Here is a 17,059-nt window from a genome sequence, read left to right on the forward strand (position 1 = left end):
CCCACGCCCCGGGAGCCCCTGGCGTCCCCTGCTCCTCGCGCCTGGTATCCAGGGTGGGCCGACCACATGGCCTAGTGTCCTCTTTCCTCCTTGCTCCCACGGGGGCCCTGCCGCCCTGGCCCCCAGACTGGGCCCTGTGGGGCTGTAGGCCAAGGAGGGGAAGAGAGTGACGTGGACAGGTCCCCGGGCCCCCCCGGCTGCCTCTTTTGATGGCCACCGTTGGGTGATTTGTTTCATCCTGGCCAGTGACTTGTCAAACTAGGGCAAATGGGGAAATTCACCTGGGGCGGGGGGGCGTTGCTCTGAGGGACTGACAGCTGCTGTGGGGCAAGGGCCTTGGGGGTTGGGGGGGGGGGACACCAGGGGAAGAGGTCAGATGTCCCAACTGCTGCTGCCAATGATGGTGAAAGCCGGTATCAGAGCAGCAAGCGGGCGGTCACAGAGGTGGGTGAGGCCCCGGGCATTGGGGGGAAAAGGAGCACGGCTGCGTCTTGGGCTCCGGGCCCATTCTCTGCTGCGGTGTGGGCTGCCTGCCATGCCCAGAGCTTTGTTCTGAGGGGCGGGGCAGGGCACCCCGACTCACCCCGAAAGCCAGGCCCGTGGCTCTGATCTCTTGGTTCCTGACAATCTAAGGTCATGCAGTACCATTAGGGGCTCTGATCTCTTGGTTCCTGACAATCTAAGGTCATGCAGTACCATTAGGGGCATTGTTGACGGGTGGGTGAGTAATACCCAAATGGATCTGGTGAGGCTGGAGAGACTGGCCAGGTGGCTGTGCTTCCCGTTTAGACAGACTGTAGCTTCTGCTCCATCCCCTGGCCCACCCTACCTCCCTTTGTTCCCTCTAATTTTCTCCTCTCTGGCCCAGGGTCCGGCAGGGACCGGCCATCCCCTATCCTGCCCCTGGTTCGCTCAGAGCCCGGCGGGAAAGTTTGGCCCTAGATTTGGCTGGAGCCCCCATCCTGCTGCAGTGAGATGCTGTTGCTGCCTTGGCACACGCGTGTGTCTGTGTGAGAGACAGCTGGAGCAGGGAGCCGTTTAAGGGGCTAGGGAGGAGCCAGGGCCCCTTTGCCAGGGCCCTGAGCGTGCGTTGCCTCTGCAAAGGGCAGGCTGTTTGGACTCAACTGTAGCCACAGGGAGCTGAAAGAGGGCAGAGAGGAGGTTGGCTTAGCCCCCGGGGATGGGCAGAGAGCTCGGCCAGGTTACAGGAGGGGGAGGGCACGCAAAGGGGTTGAGTTTGATTGTTTTCCTCTCTTCCTGCTCCAACCCATCAGCTTGGGGTCGGCGTTGCCCCCTAGTAGGGGCCAAGGTGGGTGTGGGAGGAGCCAGGGTAGACCTGTTGGGCAGTTATCCTCAGAGCGACTCTAATCCAGCCTCTGTTCTGGGGGGAGGTTTGAGGGGTGAAACCCCTTCACCTCCAGATTCCCCCATACCGACGTCACCTCCCTCCTGCCCCCCTCCCCACCGTGAGAAAACAGGACCAGGTGGAGAGGGAATCTTTATTTAGATCTGAGGGGGGGGGTCACTGAAGAGGAGTGCAATGTTGGGGTGGGGTCGGGGGGGATGGTGGTCATCTCAGTTCCCTGAACCATCCCCCTCCAGCTCTGGCCTGGTCCCTGCCTTCTCCTAGGGCCCCCACTCAGGGACAATCAGGCTTTAGACCCTCCCACCCCATTCAGTCTGACCCCTGTTTTCCTGGCTCAGGCCGGGTGAGAAGTCATGGCTTCAAGCCCCAGGGGCTGCTGCGGGCTGGCAGGGGAGATGATGCAGAAAACGGGGGGCAAACGGGGAGGGGAGACAGGAACAACTTGCCCCTTCCCGAGGCTCCAGAGAGGGGGCAGTTCCTCAGCAATGGGGAGGGGGCTTCTGGAGCTAAGGAAGGCTCAAGCGTTCGGGGGGGGGGGGCTTGGGGGCCAGAGCCGGGGCTGAAGGGGCTGGTGTGTGTGTAGGGGGGTTCTGGTTTCAGGCCCAGGTCTGCTCCATGGGCCCTGGCAGTGCACCGGGGGCAGGGGGATCTCAACTTGGGTTGACTGGGTGTGTGGCGGGGGGCGGGAAGCAGTTAGTAGGGGAACCCCCCGACCTTGGGGCCCAGCTCCGGGAGGAAGGGGGGGCCCTCATCTAGGTGAGATAGGGGCACCGTGTCTTCTTCGCTGACCGTCCGCTCAAACTCGGGCTTGAGGGCCGGACGCTGGGGGTCGGGGAAGGCCAGGGCGAAGAGGGACTCGGGCTCACAGACGAACTTGTACACGTAGCGCTCGCCGGCCACCTGGGGATAGGGCCGGGTCAGTCCGCCCACCCCCAGCCTCCCTTCCCTTCCCCTCCCCTATCCCTCCTCTCCCCTTCTTTCCCATCCTTCTCGGGGCGGCAGGTCTGCACCCCTCCTTCCCATCTCCCTTTCAGCTGAGATGGCAGCCCCTCTCCCAAGGTATGGGAAGAAAAGGGGAAAGGCGAATCTATCCTCCAGGACCAAACTCCGGCAGCCGAGGAGAGGCAGAGCCCCGAGGAGCTCCCTCGAACCCTGGCCCCCAGCCCACACCTTTTGCATGATTCCCTTCTCATAATAGTAGCGGAGGGAGCGGCTCAGCTTGTCATAATTCATGGCTGGACGATTCTTCTGGACACCCCAGAGCCGGGCCACCTGCAGGGGAGTCACGGGAGAGATGGGGTGAGGCGGTGGAGGGGACGGGGCCGAGGACCTTAATGCAACCTTGCAGGTGAATGCGAGCCCATGGGCCAGGGCTGACAGAAATCAGGTAGGTGAAGGGGATCTTTCGTCCCCTGGGCCACTGGTGGCTGAGGGCTGAGGGGGCGGGAGGGAGGAAAGGGCCTGGGATGGCACATCTCATCGAAGAGGCCTTCTCAGACTAAGCCCCACTTTTCCTTATCTTCCACTCTATTCTTGCCCTGACTTGTTCCCTTATGCTCTTCCCCACTCCCAGCCCCACAGCACTCTTTTACAGATCTGTAATTTTATTTATTTGTATTGACGTCTGACTCTAGGCTGTAAGCTCATGGCCAGGAAATGTGACTGTTTATTACTAAGCGCTCAATAAATGAGATTGAACGAATGAATGAATGATTGGATGGTCCATTGTAACCGGGGAAGAAGGAGGGAGAGGTTGGGATGACGGGGATCAGAGGGGAAGGAGGGAGAGGACAGGCTCATGGGGACTATAGAGGTGCCGGAGGGAGAAGTATGGCTTAGTGGAAAGAGCACGGGTTTGGGAGTCAGAGGTCGTGGGTTCTAATCCCGGCTCTGCCAACTTGTCTGCTGTGTGACCTTGGGCGAGCTACTTAACTTCTCTGGGCCTCAGTTACTTCATCTGTAAAATGGGGATGAAGACCGTGAGCCCCACGTGGGACAACCTGCTTACCTTGTATCTACCCCAGCACTTAGAACAGTGCTTAAATACCATAGTTATTATTATTATCTTGGGATTACAAAGGAGGGAAGGAGAGGGTGGGTTCATGGGGAATATAGAGGAGGAAAGGGAGGGAGGGAGAGGGTGGGGTCATGGGGACTGTAGGGGAGGGAGAGGGTGAGATCATGGGGACTATGGAGGACTCACCGTACCCGGACCTTGTCTATCTCACCACCGACACCTCTCCCACTTCCTGCCTCCTCAAACCAGCCAGACAATGACTCCCCCCGCCCCCCCCCACGCCCCATTCAAAGCCTTATTGAAGCAGTGTGGCTCAGTGGCAAGAGCCCGGGCTTGGGAGTCAGAGGTAGTGGGTTCGAATCCCACCTCTGCCACTTGTCAGCTGTGTCACTGTGGGCAAGTCACTTCACTTCTCTGTGCCTCAGTTCCCTCCTCTGTAAAATGGGGATGAAGACTGTGAGCCCCACGTGGGACCACCTGATTACCCTTTACTTCCCCCAGCGCTTAGAATAGTGCTCTGCACATAGTAAGTGCTTAACAAATACCAACATTATTATTATTATTGAAGGCCCATCTTCTCCGAGAGGCCTTTCCTCTTCTCCCGCTCTCTTCTGCTTCCCCTGACTTGCTCCCTTTTTCATCCCAGCCCCACAGCACTTATGCACATATCTGTAATATATTTTTATTAATTTGTTTCCCCCTTAGACTGTAAGGTCTTAGTGGGCGGGGAGTGTGTTTATTGTCATATTAAGCTCCCCCAAGCGCTTAGTACAGTGATCTGTACCCAGTAAGTGCTCGGTTAATGCGACCGAATAGATGAATTCATTCATGGGACTCCAGAGGAGGGAGGGAAGGAGAGCGGGGCTAGGGTCGGGGTGCCTGGGGAGGGAGGAGGGGGAGGAAACCGAGGGGCTGGGGCAGGGGGTCTGACCTCCTCGGGCTCGATAAGCTTGAACTCCATGCCGCGTCCCGTCCAGGCGATGAGGCGGCCGTGGGCCGGGTCGTCCAGCAAAGTGACCAGAAATTGCCAGAGCTGCAGGGAGCCGCGACGCTGGCACGGGGGCCCCTCCCGGCCCGGCGCCCCCTCCAGCCTCGGGTCCCCTACGGAGCCCAAGGTCGGGCCGGGAGGGGGGGAAGGAGGGGAGGACGGGGTGTCCGTCAGAGGGGACACTCTCGTCCCATCCCGGACAGCTCCGGAGCCTCCCCCGGGGAGGGAGGCTTCGCGCCCCGCCCTCCACTCTGGTCCCAAGGACGCGCCCGTCCCCACGGGACAAATGCCCCCTCGCTGGGATCTGATAGAGAAGCAGAGTGACTCAGTGGCAAGAGCCCGGGCTTGGGAGCCAGAGGTCATGGGTTCGAATCCCGTCTCTGCCAGCTGTGTGACTGTGGGCAAGTCACTTCGCTTTTCTGGGCCTCAGCGACCTCATCTGGAAAATGGGGATGAAGACTGGGAGCCTCATGTGGGACATCCTGATGACCCTGTATCTACCCCAGCGCTTAGAACAGGGTTCTGCACATAGGAAGCGCTTAACATATACTGACATTATTATTATTGGCCACTTCCGGGGGGGGGGGACACGCCCCACCCTGACCTCCACCCTGGGACCCCCCAAGGCAGAGAGTGGGGGTTGGAGCGGGGACGCCGTTCTTACCGAGGGCCCCATCGCTGCCAAGAAATCCGTCGGCGTCCAGATAGGCGGTGGGGCAACCGGACACGTCTGTGGAGGAGAGAGCCGGCACCAGGGGAGGGTGAAGGGGAGGGTCCAGGCCCCTCTCCCCGGCCACCCCCGCCAACGTCCCCCGGGGACCCCCAAACAGTGGGCCCGGGGCAGGTCGCTTCAGTACAAAGACGTCTTGGCCTCTCTCCCCTGCAGTCTAACTCACATCCCACTCGCTGTAAGGTCAGCCTCGTTCCTCCCGTTCTATCCTCCGGCCCCGAACCTCATCCGAACTCGGTGGGGCAGAGAGGAGAGTGGGGAGCCCCGGTTTGGCTTTCATCTGATTTTAGTGAGACTGCGTGGAAGGAGGCGGGGGCATCCCGTCTCTTGGGGATGGTCACTCTGAGTTTCTCCCCGCCCCCCCCCCCAACCCTTCAACGCTCTCCCCCAACCCACTCCCGGGCGGGGGCTCCTAGTCCCACGTCTTCTTCTTCACTTGAGGAGAGGGAGGGGCAGAAGAAACCTAGGTGATACTTCCAAACGCCAGCTCCCTCCGACCCCTTCCTCCAATTAATAAGAATTATGGTATTTTTAAGCGCTTACTACGCGCAGAGCACTGTTCTAAGCGCTGGGGTAGATACAGGGTAATCAGATTGTCCCACGAGGGGCCCACATTTTTTTTAATCCCCATTTTTACAGATGAGGTGACTGAGGCCCAGAGAAGTTAAGTGACTTGCCCAAGGTCACACAGCAGACAAGTGGCGGAGCCGGGATTCCAGGTAGGGGAATATCTATACTGTTTAGGACAGAGTTTGCTCTTTTTCCCTATTTTGTGGGCTCACCGCCCCCGCCCCCACAGCTGAGGGAAGTTCCTGGGGCCCTCCCAGACTTCCCCCGCCCCAGCCCTAAAACTTTTTTTCCTTCTTTTCCGTAACCCAGCCCTTCACGTAGGCCCAGGAAGGGCTGACAACGGTGCATTGCGCAACGGAAGGGAAGAATGGAGAGCCTCTGCCTTTTCTCAAAGGGCAGCTTGAGGACGGACCGAAATGAGGCCTGCCTGGTTGACTTAACCCTCCCTCTCCCCCGATCGCCCCGGCCCCTCCCCACAGGAAGAGGTCCGCCCCCCACACCCCCAGCTCTCCTACCGGCGTCGTAGCTGTAATCCATCTGCTCCTGCTTGATCAACACTCCAGGCGGGTACCCGGGCCCCCTGTGCCCACTGCCCCCCGTGTCCGCTGCGCCCCCCTGGCCATAGGCGGGGTCGGGGAGCTCCTGCTTGAAGGTCTGCGTGGCGTGGGGCGGGCAGGCTTCGGGCAGCTGGCGCCGGTACGGGATGGGGGGCTCCCGACCCCTCCCCGGAGCAGAGGGGAAAGGTCGGCCCGACTCCAGGGGCTGCTGGAAGGCGGCGCTGGGGGTGGCGGGGGAAACGAGAAGCATCCTGACTCTCTGCATCCCCCGGACCGTGCCCCCCCCGCCCCCCGCCCCCTCGCCCCCTCGCCCCCTCACCTGTGCGGCAGGAGGTAGCCGCGACTCGAGAGGGGCAGGGCCTGCGGGCTGCTCTGCGGCCTCAGGAAGCTGCGCTGGGCTCGGGGGAAGGGCTGTGGGGGAGGGGACCTGGAGGACAGCTGTCTGGGGAACTCGTAGGCACTGGGTGGGTGGGGGATGCCGGGTCAATCACCTGCTATGCCTCCCCCCCAACCCCAGTTCCCCCCCCCCCGACCCCTGGATTTGCTGGCAGGGGACCCCGTTTCCTCCCTTGGAGACAGGCCCAGCTTGATCCAACGCATCATGGCTGATGGTCAGCAGGGTGTGGCCCCCCCCGGCCCCCCACCTGGGGTACAGACAGGGCTGGGGTCGTCCTCCCAGCCCCCCACCATGGGTACAGACACGACTCTCCACAGCCGATGGTCAGTGGGGTGTGGCCCCCGTGCTCCCCCCACCTGGGATGCAGACACGGCTCTCCACGGCTGATGGTCACCGGGGTGCAGCCCCCCCCAGACCTCCCACCTGGGGTATAGACATGACTCTCCACGGCCGACGGTCGGTGGGGTGTGCCCCCCCGGCTCCCCACCTGGGGTACAGGCACGGCTCTCCATGGCGGATGGTCAGTGGACACCGGCTGCAGGTCGGGGTGGGGTCCGGGCGGGGGCTTTGGGGCTCCTCCTTGATCTTGGCTGGAGGAGGGCTGTGGAAGGCGACTGTGGGCGCAGCTGGGTCAGGCACCTGCCCATCCGTGTGGCCGGTGACCCTCTGCCCCCCCCGGAATCGGCTCCCCACCACCCGGGCTCACGTGTACCCGTGTGTGCAGATGGGTCCCCCACACCTCCCAAATGATTTCTAGTCCATCTTCACCCCAGGATCAGTGTCCCTGGTATATACCTACTGTTCCCTGCACCTACTGTGTGCAGAGCGCTCTCCTGGGCACCTACTTTGTGAAGAGTGTTGTCCTGGGCACCTACTGTGCGCACAGCGCTGTCCTGAGCACCTACCGTGTGTAAGGTCTTGAACTGGACATCTACTGTGTGCACAGCGCTGTCCTGAGCACCTACCGTGTGTAAGGTCTTGAACTGGACATCTACTGTGTGCACAGCGCTGTCCTGAGCACCTACTGTGTGCAGAGTGCTCAACTTAAATCTAACAGACCCAACCACACACCCTAATTCACAGCATCCACTCACACTTTCACTCAGACACGCTCACCCCCCACTCAGTCTGCCAGAGAGTAACAGGTGTGCGTGTCGGGGGACGGAGGTGGTGCCTGGACTGTCTGGCTTCTCTACAAGGCCATTACCTAGCAGGCAGGACTCCCCTCCCCACTGACCCTGTGGGCCCCTTCCCCCCAGCTCCCTGCTCCAAAATCAAACTCAGGAGATGTTGGAGGGGGTGGAAGGAGCAGGAAAATGGGGACCTGTAATTTTAGTGTCCTCTATTTGTTTGTGCTCCTGGGACCATCAAGGGGAGAGAGGAGATCCTGAGCTGAGGGTCAGTTTGAGAAGTCAGGGGGTCAGCATCACGGGTCACAGAATCAGTAGCAGGGATCGGAGGGCGGGTGAAGATATGCTAACTCCCGGGACTCCACTCCTGAATGCTCCCCAGCTTTCTGCCCCCGTAGCTGCCTCTTGCCCAGACCAGCCCCCGTTCTGGTCAGCGTCCCCACACTCCCCGTTTCCGTCCCTCCCTCCGTCCCTCACGCCCGGATCCCCTGCAGATCCCCTGCAGACACTCACGGTTTTCAGCATGGAAATCTGGCACAAACTGCTCATCGCTGTCAGGGACCTGGGCTGGGGAGAGAGAGAGTCGTGGGGGCGGGGTTGGGGTACATCTCTGTGGCACCCACTGCTGTTGCAGCAAGGGGGATTGAGGTCAGGACCTCTGAGAACCATTCCAGGCAGGGGGGTGGGGTGTTTATTGCCATTGTTCTTGTCTGTCCGTCTCCCCCGATCAGACTGTAAGCCCGTCAAATGGCAGGGACTGTCTCTATCTGTTGCCGACTTGTTCATCCCAAGCGCTTAGTACAGTGCTCTGCACATAGTAAGCGCTCAATAAATACTATTGAATGAATGAATGAATGAATGAGTGTGGCTTCTGGGATGGCCTGTCTGGAAGCCCCAACCTGTTGCCCCACAGAGGCTGCAGACACACACTGATTTACAGGCACATAGATACTCTGACACCCCCACGCAGGTCAGCCACACCGATATACACCTTCACATAACCCAGGCTGAGGAGGACAAAGGCACATGCCCAAAGGGCCTCGCTGGCACATCCGAATTCACAAAAAATAGTGGCACACAAAAACAAGGGCACAAAAGACACACTGTCAGTTCCCAAGTCCACAGATATTTCCTGATTCTTGTCAGTTCTTGTTGTGACACACCGGCACATACGCAGAGACACAGAGGCACATCCACCCGAGTGTCTCCCGCTCCCCTCAGGCGTGCACGCACATACAAACACACACAAGGAAGGACAGGTGTGGAGGGGGAGTGGTGGAGACCTTTTTATTTTCAGTAAGAAAGCCATCCTGCCATGCCTCCCCTTGACCTAACCCCCAGCCCTGCAAGAATCCCTGGACTCAGCCCCATCACCCCACCTCCCTCTGCCTCCCCCGGCCTCCCCCTTGATCCTCAGAGGCAAATTTGCTGCGCAGTGGCCAGACCCCCCGTCACGTTCCTCTGGTGCCCCTGACCCTCCCTCCGGAAGATTCAACCGGTATGCAGTCCCTGGGCCACCCTGAAATGGGTCCTGAGCCTCCCCCCCTTCTGACAAAAAGATCCCGCCCTCCATGCAACCCCCCCTATAGAATTAGCCCCCACTTCTCTGCCAGCTAAGCACCCCACCCCCTTCCCACTCCCTCCAGCCCAGCCCCCTCCCTGCCACTATCAACCCAGCAACCCACCCCTCCCGCTCCCTGCCAATCCAGCCCCCTCCCCTCATTACCACCCCAGCACCCCACCCCTCCCGCTCTCTGCCAATCCAGCCCCTCCCCTACCAACCCAGCACCCCACCTCTCCCACTACCCTGGCAGTCCCGGACACCCCCCTTCCTGTCAACCCAAGCCCCCCCCACCCCTCCCCCTTCGCGCCCCCGTCCCCCAGCGCCCCCCTTTCCCCTGGGGGACCCCAGCCCCCTAGTCCGAGGGGACCACTGACCTTGCGGGAGGAGACGGGGAGACGGTTGTAGGGGGCGCCGGGCAGGCAGCTGCATCCGTGCCCAGAGCCAGCGGCGGGCGGCTCAGCGGCCACCTCGGGCATCCGTCTCTGGCTCCGCCGCGGCCACGGCCGCCCCTGCGCGGGGGGCTGAGGCCCAGGGACAACCTCGCCCTCCCCGCCACCCCCACCTGCAGGACTGGGTCGACCCCCGGTTTCCGGGGTCGGCTGCAGCAGCTCTCTCGTACACACACACACTCGGTCACTTAAACCCGCGCGCAGGCTCAACCCCAAATGCCCTCAAAGAAAGCTCCATACGCCATCCCCTGCCCCTGCTTCTCAAATCCCATCCCTCCCACCCCTGTCAAAGACCCCCCGGGTGAGTCTTGTGGTCTCCCCCGTATCCCCCTCACCCCCCAGCTTCTCCCTTCTCCCGTCGGGGTCCAGAGACAGTTACAGCCGGAGCCCCGGCTGTCGGAGCAGAGAGAAATCAGGCGGCGGGGAAGAGAGCAAGCAGAACCCCCTTCGGGCTCCGTGTGGCTGGAGGAGGAGGAGGAGGAGGCGGCGGGGGGGGGGGGTGGTGGGGGAACGGATGGGTCCGTTCCCGAGTTGGGGGGAGGGGCGGGGCGGGGCGAGACGGGCTCTAGCTAACGTTTAGGAAAAGGAAATTCGGTCATAGCCCCAAGCGGCCGGAGAGGCGGACGGACAGACGGACGGACGGATGGATGGGGAGACTGACCCCCCCCGCTCCGGGAGACGGACTGGGCGGACGGACGGACGGACGGAGACAGATCCCGCTTCGGGAGCCGAAGAGAAGGACGGCCGGACGGGGAGACAGATCCCGCCCCGGGAACCGGGGAGACGGAAGGACGGACAGGGCCATTCGGACACAGGCCCCGCTTTTGGGCCCAGGCGGTCGGTCGGGCGGACGAACGGACGGACAGATAGACGGCCCCGGCTCCGGGCTTCGGCAGCCCCATCTCTCTCCCGTCTTTCTGGTCGTGGCCCCGGGGAGACCGTTACCCGCGCTCACTCCGCCCCCTCACCCCGCTCACACACCACGGATACACACAAACTTACACATACCCACGCATACACACACACTCGCGCATACCCACGCACACACCAAGTCTCTCTGTCTCTGTCTCTCTCCTTGGCCCCTGCGCTGGGAGGGAGGTCCGGGGTGCGCCCTAGGGGCAGGGGACCTAGCCGGGCACTGGGGCGGGGGGAGAGGGGACGGGCCCGGGGGGGAGCCGCTCTAGAGCCGGAGCGGGAGGGGCATCGCAACGGGATTTTGGAGAGCCCGGGAGGAGGAGGGGCGGAGGGGCGGAGCCCAGATTGTGGCATTTAAGGTTGCCCGTTCCAAGCCCTCGAAACCCGGGCCCAGGCCCAGCCCCAGGCCTAGCCCCGGGCCCTGCCTCTGACCTCACCCCCGCCCAACCTCTGCCCCGGCCCCCCGTCGCAGCTCCAGGCACTTGCCCCAGCCTTCATTTCCCACCTCAGCCCCGGTCCCGGGCCCAGCCCCTGCCCCTGCCTCAGCCCCAGCCCCCGGTCCCAGCCCCAGCCCCCTGCCCCAGTCTTCATTTCCCACCTCATCCCGGGTTCCGGGCCCAGTCCCTGCCCCTGCTCCTGCCCCAGCCTCCACCTCAGCCCCTGCCCTCACCCCCCGCCCAGGCTTTGGCCCCAGCCCTGTCCAAGCGCCCGTTCTCCAGCCCACTCGTCCCAGCCCCAACCTCTCCCCCTGCCCCATCCTCTCCATCTCAGCCCCTCAACCAGCCTCCATCTCATCCCAAACCCTTGTCCCTGCCCCAGCCTCCCCCACAAATCCTGCCCCATCCCCAGCCCCTGCCTCAACCTTCAGCCCCTGCCTCTGCCTCCCCCACACCCCCTGCCCCAGCCTCTGTTTTAGCCCCTGCCCTAGCCTCTATACCAACCCCAATCCCAACCCTCAGCTTCTGCCACAGCCTGGTTCTGCCCCAACCTCAGCTTTGGGTCCTGCCCCTGGCCCGGCTCTTGCCCCAGCCCCTGCCCTAGTCTCTACCCCAGCCCCTTTCCCAAACCTCAGCCCTACCCCAGGCTCAGTCTCTGCCCCAACCCCACCCTCACGTCCTGCTCCTGCCCAGCTTCTGCCCCACTTTCTATCCCGCCCACGCCCCAGCCTCTGCCCTAACCTCTATCCCAATCCCCAGCCCCTGTTCCAGTCTCAGGTCCTGCTCCTGCCCTCGCCCCAGCCTCTGCCTTAACCTCTACCTCAGTCCCCAGGCTCTACCCCAGCCCCAGCCTCTGCTGTAGCTCTACCCCAACCCCTGCCCCAACCTCCAGCCCCAGCCTCGGGGTCTGCCCCAGCCCCTGTCCCGGCCCCTCCCTCCACTCCATAAAGGGCTGATTCACACCCCTAGTTACACAAGCGCAACTTGTGCAGGTGCGGGCGGGGAGGGGGGGGCGGGCGGCTGGGGGTGGGGGGGTGGGAGGGAAGTGGAGGGGACAAGGGGAGGCCCAGCCTGCAGCCTCCAGACCGGGAAAGGTGGACAGGGCCGGGACGTAGGCGGAGGAAACAGTAGGACGGAGAAAATGGGGAAAATACTCTAAACGTCCAATTTACCTTCTGTGAGCCAGGTCTCCTGGAACTGGCTCAGGTCCTGGAATAGATCTGGAAAACGGGGAGATCGGGGAGGGTGGGCGGGTGACCCGGGGAGACCAGGGTAGGTGCGTGTGTGTGACACGGGGAAGACCGGGCGTGTGCGTGTGTGACACGGGGAAATCTGGGTGGGGTAGGAAGGAGGGGCTGGGGGGAGGAGAGGGAGGGGAAAGGGAGAGAAATGGTGGGGCGAGGAACGGCGGTAGGAAAGGCGGAGGAGAAGGGGATGGGAAGGGGGTAGAAGGGGAGGGAAGGGGGAAAGTGGTGGGAAATGGGGGAAGGGTGGCGAAGGGGAGAGAAGCAGGACTGGAGGTGGGGAAGCATGAAGTGTGGGCGGGGGGAGCAGAAAGGGACAGGGAGAGAGGGGAGTGGGAGGGCAAGGGGAAGGCTGGGGAGGGCAAGGCAGGGCAGGGAAGGGGAAGGGGCCTCGGAGGGGATTCTTTACCTTCAGACTCGGGCGGGGGCAGGACCCGGGGCTCCATCAGGTCCCGCAGGGGGCGATTCACGGCCGGGTGGCAGCGATCGGCCTCCGATAGCTTCTGGACGGGGGAGGGGGCGCGGACTCCGTCATCGCCCAAGGCCGGGGGGTCCGGGAGGGGTGGGGATCACGGTCCGCAGGGCGGGGTCGCGGTCGGGGGTCGGGGTCAGGATCAGGCCGGCCGGGGCAGGGTCACGGCCCGGAGGGCGGGGGCGGGGTCAGGGGCCGGGGGGCGGGGGTGAGGGTCAGGGGTGGGGGTCGGGTTGGGGGCCTGAGGCCTCACTCACGCTGCCGGACGGGACGAGGGGCACCCGCTGGTCCGCGGACCCGACCCTCCCGGCCCGCTCCATCGGCTCCATCCGCTCCGCCTCCTCCGGGCTGTCCTCCGGGCTGTCCGCCGGGCCCACAGAACTGCCGGAGCCGGAGGGGAACCGCTCACACACGGCCCGGGTTGCGAGGGTCAGTCCTTCTCGACTCCCCCTGCCCCGACCCCGTCACTCGCAGCCTTGGTCCCACAAGGCTCTCCCGCGCGCCCGTGTATGCGGTGTGTGGTGCGGTGCGTGTGTGTGTTCGTGTGGGCATATACCCAGCCGATATGTCCCTCCGAGCGTGTCGTCCTGGTGGGTGGGGGTGGGGCGTGTGCTCCGTCACCCTGAATTCACAGTGGCGTCCCTCGTGTGTGTGACCCCGTTTGCTTTACCTGCGTGTGCTCGTTTGTGGGTGGGTGGGTGTGCGTGTCCGTCCGTCACCTGGTCCTCGTGGTGGTATCCTTCGTGTGGCTGTCCCCGCGTGGGTCTGTGTGCTTCGGTGAGGGTCCCCGCGCGTCTCTGGGTGCTCGGGGACGGGGACAGAGGGAGAGGACGGCGGGTGGGCGGTGGGGGGCGAGTGGACTCTTCCCCGATCCCGGCTCCCTCTCCCAGCCGAATCGCGAGGGGGTGAGCGTGTGTGCGTGTGTGTATTCGAGGAGGCGGGCAGCCTGGCTCCCTCCCGGGATCCTCACCTGAGCGGGGGGCGTCAAGGCAGGTGGCAGCGGGGGGTCCCGAGCCTCCCGGGGGCGCGGACGGTCGCGAGGCCGCCGCCGACCACGACGCCCACGACGCCGAGCGGCGCATCGCCTTCGGCGACGGGCTCCGCGCTCCGCGATCTCTTTGTTTCATTGACTTTTGTGAATGAAACCCCAGGGCCGGGCCCGCCCGCCAATCAGGGCGCTCCCCCGGCGGAGCTCGGACCAATCAGGGGCCCGTGACTGTTTCTCGCCTTCATTCACAGCGTGGGCTCCCATTCATAAAATAATAAACCGTGGCCGCCGGATTCATTCATGAAGGGGCTGCCAGGGAGGGAGCGGAGCCCCGGGCCGCCCCCTCACCAACCCCCGGCTGCAGTCGCCAGGGCAAGTCTGACTCGGGGCCTCCTGCGAGGCTGTGTATCTGTGTGTGTCTGTGTGTCTGTGTGTCTGGGGCGGGGGGGGGGGATGTCTGTGCTCTCGAGGCGGGCTGCCGATCGGTGGGACTGCGGGGATGTGTGAGGGCGCCACGGTACACGTGTGAATGTGAGTGCACGTTTGTGTGACTCCCTGGGTGAGTATTTACACTCGTGGGTGGGACTGTGCGTGGTTAATTCATTCAGAATGGTATTTGTTAAACGCTTACAATCTGCCAGGCTTGTGAATGACTGGGCTTGTGAATGTGCAGCTGTGGCTGTGTGGTTAGACGAGTGTGTGTGTGCACGCGCGTGTCCTCTTGGGGAGAAATGTGCATATGTGACTATATGTGTGAATGTGTGTGTGAGTAGGGGTGTGTTGACACGGCTGTGTAGGTCTAATCCCTGCTCAGCCGCTTGTCGGCTGTGTGACTTTGGGCAAGTCACTTCACTTCTCTGTGCCTCAGTTCCCTCATCTGTAAAATAGGGATTAAGACTGTGAGCCCCACGTGGGACAACCTGATCACCTCGTATCCCCCTCAGCGCTTAGAACAGTGCTTTCCACATAGTAAGCGCTTAAAAATGTCATTATTATTATTATTATTGACAGGTGAGCACAGAGAGCATGTGTTGTCTGCATAGTCTGTGCACTGTGTGTGTTCTCAACAAATATGAACACGCCAGAGTGGACACTAACATGTGTACCTTAGAGCATGTGTCTAGGTGTGCGCAGCAGAGAGTGTATTTCCATGTTTTTGTGTGTGTCTTTAGGTCATTCGATTATAATTTATGTCTGCTTGTCTCCTCCCTCATTAATCGGTAAGCTCTTTGAGAGCAGGGCCTCTGGTGTGCACGGCCCTGTACCCTGCACACAGTAGGCAGGCAGCGGTTCTTCACACTCAGTGTCGGGTACGGCTCTCTGCACAAAACGGGCACCCATTACATGACACATAGCAGTTGGCCGGGTCGGGGGACCGCACCCAGGGGGCTACCTGGAGAGAACCCAGACTCTGGGCCTACTCCTGCCATGCCAAATTCAATTTAAATTATTCTACTCGCCAACTCACCTATTCCTCCTTTGTTGTCTCTTATGCTCATAACCCCCATCACCGATTCCCAATCTTTAACTCCCTCCTGAAGCTCCCAGTGCCCCACCACCACCTCCCTCGCTCGCCATTGATGACCTCATCAACTTCTCTGTCAGAAGAGACACCATCAAGTGGGAACTTCCCACAGTTCCTTCTTCACCTTTTCTCTCCTCTTCTTCCCTCTCCCTTTCTTTCCTATCTGTCGTGGGAGAAGTTTCCTATCTGCTTTCTGCCTCTTCAGCCTCCATCTCTGATCCCTTTCCCTCTCATCTGTCGGTGAAGTTCACCCACGACTGTGTGAGGCTGAGAGGGCCAATGCAGAACCCACAGTCCCTTGCAGCACCTGATGCTGTTTTCTCTTTTGTCTCCTTGTCTCTGGTTCCTTATGAAGCTTTTGCTCAAAGAAAGCTGCTCCCTTCTTGATGGCAGTGTGCCAGTGTTGTTCTGTCCTCAGCAATTGACTCCCGCTTTCCACTGTGATGGACCATTGTCTGTTTTTAAAACGTTTCTTCTGCCCTCCCGGCTTTCAGTTTCCCAAGTTCAGCACTCCATACAGCAGCAGTTTGGGTATCCTGCCAGCATTCATTCTCCTCACATGTCCCACCTAGCCTGCCTAACCGCATGAAAGTGAGCAGAGTTTTGATATTAGGAGACGGGCTACAATCCCAAATTTCATTGTTTGAGAGCATGTCTTGCCATTGGACACTGAGTCCAGCCCATTAGCCATGCTGGTAGACCGACTCGAGGAGCTGGAGGGGGCACCTTGGGTGGGATTCAGCTCTCAGAACCATTAAAGAAGGTTGTACAGCACTACCACTCTGATCTGAGCCATCCTCTGTTTGACCGTCTCCCAAAGGATAAGAGGACCTTCTTGATTCTTTTTTCTATTTTATTGTCTATCATTACATCATTGGTCAGTTTACCGCCTAGGTAACAAAATTCTGTCACAGCCTTTAGCTCTGGACCTAGGGGCTGAGATGTAAAAGAAGAGCCAATGAACGAGCTTGAGAAGGTGAAACTTAGACAGCATTTCCAGGAGAACAGAATGGTCCACAGCATCGAAGCCAGCTGAGAAATTTAGTAAAATCAGTGCAGGAGGCTCAGCTCTGAGGAGGCCTGTAGAGGATCAAGAAAAGAGGTGGTGGGGAAAAAGTAGAGACTGTAGGCATACACAGTCCTTTGAATGAGTTTGGACAAGAAAAGGAAGAGAGACAGGCATTCGGGACCAGGGACTGAAAGTTGAGGTCACTCAGGACTGGGGATTGGAAGCCACCATTCCTCATGATGGTCTTTGAGGATTCAGGGCTTTACTGTGACCTCACTCAGCCTTCCTTCTGCTTTTTATTGTTTTAAAAATGTAATTTGCTAATCACTTACTCTGTGCCAGGCATTGTACTAAACACTAGGGTAGATACAAGCTAATCAAGTTGGACATAGTCCTTGCCCTGTACAGGGCTCACTGCCTGAATCCTCATTTTATAGATGAGGTAACCGAGGCACAGAGAAGTTAAGTGACCTGTCCAAGGTCACACAGCAGGCAACTGGGGAGGAGGGATTAGAACCCAGGTCCTCTGACTTCCAGGCTCATGCTCTTTCCACTAGGCCCTACTGTTTCTCCGCTCACCATAGCAATCAATCAATCACATCTATTGAGCACTTACTGTGTGCAGAGCGCTGTACTGAGCGCTTGGGAGAGTACAATACAACAATATATAGACACATTCCCCGACCACAATAAGCTTAGAG

General features: G+C 60.9%; 1 protein-coding gene across 1 annotated transcript; it reads right to left on the reverse strand.

The window, feature by feature from the left end:
- Positions 1-1,906: 1,906 nt before the first annotated feature.
- Positions 1,907-12,810, reverse strand: ETV4 (ETS variant transcription factor 4). Its single transcript, XM_029074735.2, has 10 exons — positions 12,774-12,810; positions 12,293-12,340; positions 8,269-8,322; positions 7,113-7,239; positions 6,548-6,688; positions 6,187-6,449; positions 5,036-5,101; positions 4,315-4,484; positions 2,537-2,638; positions 1,907-2,266 (listed from the first exon to the last, which is right to left on the reverse strand). The coding sequence occupies exons 1-10, from the start codon at positions 12,808-12,810 to the stop codon at positions 2,060-2,062; spliced, it is 1,215 nt and encodes a 404-aa protein (XP_028930568.1). The 3' UTR covers positions 1,907-2,059.
- Between the last annotated feature and the right edge of the window lie 4,249 nt (positions 12,811-17,059).

This window comes from Ornithorhynchus anatinus, chromosome 11 (genome assembly GCF_004115215.2).
Source record: "Ornithorhynchus anatinus isolate Pmale09 chromosome 11, mOrnAna1.pri.v4, whole genome shotgun sequence".
Taxonomy (NCBI): Eukaryota; Metazoa; Chordata; class Mammalia; order Monotremata; family Ornithorhynchidae; genus Ornithorhynchus; species Ornithorhynchus anatinus.